The sequence below is a fragment of the Leuciscus leuciscus genome (assembly GCF_965113295.1).
Source record: "Leuciscus leuciscus genome assembly, chromosome: 17".
NCBI lineage: Eukaryota > Metazoa > Chordata > Actinopteri > Cypriniformes > Leuciscidae > Leuciscus > Leuciscus leuciscus.
In genome coordinates this window covers 6,656,344-6,662,343 of record NC_138741.1, presented here as the reverse complement: position 1 = coordinate 6,662,343, position 6,000 = coordinate 6,656,344, and the positions used below count along the sequence as shown (strand labels likewise).

Genomic DNA, 6,000 nt, shown 5'->3' with positions numbered 1-6,000 from the left:
TCAGGTTTATGTCGACTTTAATGACCCCTTAAAATCATCCAAAGGGCTTCCCCACCAGCATGCTTTATTTTGGATCCTATATCAGGATCCAATTTCAGGATCTCACAACAAAGCATAAGTAAAATGCAGCACATATTTAACTTTACAAACTTTAGTGAAAACCGAGCAAACTGATTCTTGTGTGTCAGCTTGTCCTGTTGTTTTACAGAAACACTGGGGTAAACTCTAACATTTGACTAGCGCCTGCTTTGTGACAGTCGTTCCTTGTTGTGCGCTGTTTAAAAGTAGACATTTTCTGACAGCACATCAGGTTGATCGCTCTGACTTCCGTAGTGTTGATTCCCTTCCTACAGCCAGTCAGGGTTTCTCTCTCAACTCTGTTTCTAGGCAACAGATATTTTTATCCAGGTTTTATTTTCTTGTCAGAATGTAATCGTTATGATTGTATCTTGAATAAAGAAAGAAAAAAAAGTTAATAAATCTTTTTTTTTTTTTTGTCAACCTGTGGCATGAGCTAAAAATTAACATTTTTTTTTTTGTTTGTTTTTTTCTTTCAGGAAAAGAGGGATAGATGTTGTACAGGTAAGTGGATCTCCTCTTAACAAAATTGATTTTCAGATATGTCTTTAATGTGTGTAATTTCAAACAGTGACCACCTACGAAGAAATGAAGGGAAGAAATGTAGATTAGGATGATTCGGAGGTGAGACTTTAGTCTCGATAGTGCACAAGAGTGAGTTAAAATGTTAATTTCCTTTGATCTCTCAGAGAGTAGCTCTCTCTTCCAGTTCTTCCAGTTTTTCCCAGTCTTCCAGTTTGAACCATGAGAGACGTCTAAGCTTACGCTACTCCTACATCCTACTACGTCACGTCGGGTCAGAGGTCGCTCTGTATATTTGTTATGTTGTGATTCAACTCATAGCTGGCTGGCTGGCTTATAACGCTTTAATGAAAACTTGTAAAACAATCTGTATAGGAAAAATACTTCCAGAACCAAGGCCGCTGAAAAAGAAGACGAGCTATTAAAGGTGCAGTTAGCGATTTCTGAGAAACGCTGTTGATATTTGAAATCATTCAAACAAACGCGCCCTGATAGTTGATAGCTCCGCCCCCAAACTCATAAACATGCTATGCAGCGCCGGCACCTTACATCTGATTGGCTGCAAGTGTGTTTTGGTGCTCGGTCTGATTCACTTTCAACAGCATTTCTCAGAAATCGCTTACTGCACCTTTTAAAAAACATTAAAAATAACTTGTGGCTTCTGGCATATACCAAGCCTGAACAACATCTGCGTTTATTGTAGGTCTTTATAAGTAGAAAGTTTGGTAGTAGTTTACAGTGGAGTTAGAAAGATGTGTTGAGTATGCAGTTGTTTGCGTATTACAGTGGACGGATGAACTGAATATGTGAATGAAATGGTCTGGGCCTGTTGATGTTCTTACTGGCTAAGGCTCCTTTCCTGATTCCTAGGAGATTGAGCTGGTGTTTAGCACTGAAAAGTGCTAAACACAAAATATTTCTGTCTCGTTTTCTATTAAGTTTATTTTTGAAGGCGGAAAGTATAGTTAGCTTGTTTTCATTAGACAGACTGTTTTGATAGTAAAGCTCAAATTGTTCTCATTGGTTTGGACTAAGCATGCTAATGTTAACATTTGAACATTCAACAAAGCCAAGGCCTGGAAAGCTTTCCTTTCACAATGAGACAGCAAAATCCTTGCCAGTGAAACATCTACCAACCATCTTTCAGCAAATGACCACAACGAATATGAACTTTATATTTCAAATATGAAGATCGATCATAGTGATTTATTTATATAGCACTTTATACAATATATTGCTTTAAAGCAAGTAGCTTTGGAGTGTTAACATGAAAAAAAACGTTGTCAATTAGAATGACTTTATCAGTTATTATAATAACTTCAGTTTTTACTATAAAGCAGCTCTCCAGTGTGAACATGTTTTTACTCGCATCTGACCTCAACGAACTGAACAGAAGAAATGAACAGAAGGAGACTTTCCCGTCAAAGAAGGCGGAGCCACAGAGCCACACCTACTCATTACATAATCACCATGGACCGACCAATGGTAGTTCGAATGTGTTTACCAGTCTGAGCAAATTTTTCCAGAAAAGTTTTTTCGAACTCCTGAAATTAACTGATTTTGTCCAAAATAACTTGCTTATGCGCTTATATGACGCAGTCGGACGCTGCCGCTCCTTTCGTTTCGTTTTGTTGCTTATATTTATTTTACGATTAAAATTAAGTTTAACGTTCGCCTCCTTCCCTGATCTTGAACTTTGTTTGTTAAATTTGATCACTTAAATGAACATTATATCATTTCATTCTAATAAAAAAGAATAAAGTTCTGAATTACTGCTCACACAGGACAGTTTATTTGATGGAAATCGAGCGTAACGCGGATATGACGCAACGAAGAGGGGCGTTACACTGGCTAAAATAGCAGATTTTTCTGTATTTAAACATTGTTAGAAACATTTGGGATAATGGAAGTACACAAGTCAACAACATTGTTCTAGTGTTTTTGGGATATTTTAATTTAAACATCTTGTGCCTTTAACCTCGAGTGCAGAGAGGGAGAGAGAGAGATGTGTTTTCCAGAGAGATAGTTCCTCCACAGAGTTCTCAGTAATATCTTCTGGAAACAACACAATAAACTGTTGTTGGAACCGGAATATTATAGACTTGTACAGTAAGTAGCCACTTAGCAGCCACCCAGAACACACTAGCATTATACAAATGTAGTTGTCCGGTTTGAAGTGTTGTCATTTGGCTTTGCTTGCTCTTAGCAATGTCGTCACTTTTCATGTGTGTTTGACATTCACTGTAATTGGGGGTCACATCACTCCATGCGAATATCTAAAAACTGAGCAGTCCCTTCAGGCCGACCTCACGTCTTTTTATTTAAGTGTGGGAAAAACAAAGGCAGGGAGTCTCTGGTGAATAAATAGCCCAGTTCATGTTCCTTGGTATTGCTTTACCACACACACACACACACACACGCGCGCACACACACGCGCACACACACAAACTTGGCGATATGTACTTTTGATGACCTTCCATTCACTTTTCTTAAAGGGATCGTTCACGTAAAAATGAAAATTCTGTCAGTGGACAACATTTTTGTTGTTGTAATAATGTTGGTCATCTCACTTCCTTGTTCTGTTCATCTTCACACTAGTTGTCATCCAATCATGTTAAGTCTATGTAATCCAGTAATACTGTAATACATTCAACCACATTAACCTAGACAATGACTTCATCAGGCTCATTTCCTCTCTAAATGCTCCATGATTCATGTTTAATTCTCCTACTTTGAGGCTGAGGCTCCATTAGGATGAAGAACATTTCCTGTTCCTCTCAAGTGTGTTGGTCTGTGAAGAAGCCTCTTGGTCAGTTTTTTTTTTTTCCTTTGATTGATCCATTTGTTCGGGCATAATGTGAGTCAAGCCCTTCGTTTTCAGCCATTTCCACTTGTCATCTTTATGTGCTCCTTTTTATACCCAGAGATACAGACTCTAGGGTACTTATCTCTCCTCTCAGTGTGCTTTTATTCTAATTCCTCGCTTATTTTCTAAAATGGATCTATCAAACATGAGCTCTGGCTGGGAAGAGTTTCAATATTTCATGAATGAGAGAAGATTAAAGAGTGATGGCATCAGACGCTGCCTCTGCTGCTTTCTTCTATTCAAGGGTGGTATTTTTGGTTCCGCAAATGGATAGTTTGATGTAGATGTGGATGAATGTGTATTTAAAGTCAAAATTGATTCTACTTATCATAATATACATTCATCAGTGCACACATTATAAAAAAAAAAAATTATCTTCGTAATGTTTTATCGCAGTGTAATAACTTGCTCCGCCTCCGAAACAACTTTCCTTTAAAGGGATAGTTCACCCAAAAATTCCAAATCCATACGATTTTGTTCATCTTTAAAACAAAAACAGAAATGAACCTGGAAAATTTTTGTTTGTCCCTCTGTTGAAAGATATCATACAGATATCTTAAATAAGTTATAAAGTCCTTAAAAAGACACATGACCTCTTTATATGATGAACAGGTTTAATCAAGTTTTTTATTCACATATAAACATTGATCAACACACATACATAGAACACATTAAATGCCTAAACAGACAATCAGACGTGCTTGCTTAATGCGCATGAACCAATGAGATTCTGTTTCCCAAGGCTGTGTCCGAAATCGCCCCTTATACCCCCTCATTCACCTTTCCCGACATTACTAATATAGTCCACATGAAGGAGTGAATGAAAACGAGTGAGTGAATTCGGACACCGAGTGCACTGGAAGGTGTTTGCTGATTAATAATAATTTGAAACTTGGCAAACTGGCAGCTCCAGTAGTAATGAAAGGATTTATCTTGAACTTGGAATCTATTTATAAACCTTAATTAAACAATTTAATAATTAATAAAAAAGGAATTTATACCTGTATGATATTATGCTGTTCCCACATTGGACCAGCGGTTTAGAAAATTCATTCGGCTCGGCCCTCACAATGCATTATGGTTGTGCACTCGTTATTGCGGTGCATTATGGGATTGAATGAGTGCACTCGATAACATCCTCTGGTTTCGGACACCACAACAAATGGCTGTCCCCTCAAATAGTGCCCTATTTAAGGGTATAGGGGGCGATTTCGGACACAGCCCATTTTTGATACGCTCTACCATTCTAAATTAAACTAAACATTTTGTGGAGGGACAGAAATCTTTCATAAAAATATCTTACATTTTTGTCTCATGTGTTTCATAGATGAATGGAAGCAATGGGTTTGAGATTATATGAGGATAAAATAAACGATGACAGAATTTTCATTTTTGTGTAAACTATCCCTTTAAACATCTTAGACTTTTGGGTTACACTTTATTTTAAGGTGTCATTGTTACAGTGTTATTATATATTTAAGTACTGTGTAATATTAAGCAACTACATGTACTTACTATAGGGTTAGGGTAGGATTAGGGTTTGGTTGAGGGCTATTTGCATGTAATTATGTATAATTTACTGTTATTACTATAGTAAGTACATGTAACATATGTAACAAAGACACTGTAAAATAAAGTGTTACCGACTTTTGTAAGTAATAGAGCCTTTGTAAAATCTTGTCGATAGTTGTACGCAATTTTTATGCTAATGTTATGGCAATAATAGCAAATAACTAGGGCTGCACGATATTGAAGAAAAATGCGATGTGTGCTAACTCATTAAATAATGCGATATGCGATACGATAATGCTTAAAGTGTGTAAAATTAACTTAAATTATCTTTAAAATATCTTTAAAATTATATTTTCACAATATTTAGTTTCACATTCTTTTTGTGACAAGAAAACATCCCTACAACTTCTGAAAGTGAACATCAGTGTTTTACTGTTGCATAAGTATTGTTATTTTAACATGTAAACCATAAAAGTGTAAACCACGGGGTTTAGGGTTTCAGGTTATCCTACATTAGATTTATTTAACAACAGAAACTGAATAATCAAAACACTGCTTAGTTTTCACTGTATGAATTAAGTATATAAGTATATTAAAGCTACAAAAGTTATTCAGCCAAGAGCAGTGAGTGATTTTTCTCTTTGTCTTTTGTTCATGACCCCAGTTATTGCAAGCCGTTGCGATATGCATATCACGATATATACATTTGCGATATTCAGATAATTTCGATATATTGTGCAGCCCTACAAATAACACTAGATTTGCCTTGCTTTCAAAGCCGCTGCTGCTGCTGCTTCCAATCAGCTCGTGTCCTGATGATTTGAACTCTGAACGACAGCTTCAGAGCCTTCCTGGACTCAGATAAATTCATCTTTGAGTCCTGGAGTTGCGCATGTCTCCCTCCGCCAGCATCTGTGGGCATGAGTCATCGGTGCAGGACTGGGTCAGTGTCTGACCTCTGCCTGCTCATTTCTGTCATGAGCTCTCAGTATGTTTTAGTAATGACAGATAGACATAGATTC

General features: G+C 36.9%; 1 protein-coding gene across 1 annotated transcript in view; it reads left to right on the top strand.

Moving 5' to 3' along the window:
* itpk1b (inositol-tetrakisphosphate 1-kinase b) overlaps positions 1 to 6,000 on the top strand; it is a 49,498-nt gene that overhangs the window by 13,641 nt on the left and 29,857 nt on the right. Inside the window, exon 3 of the mRNA XM_082143847.1 lies at positions 558 to 582. Coding sequence (XP_081999973.1) covers positions 558 to 582 — 25 coding nt within the window. The remainder of the gene's footprint in view (positions 1 to 557; positions 583 to 6,000) is intronic.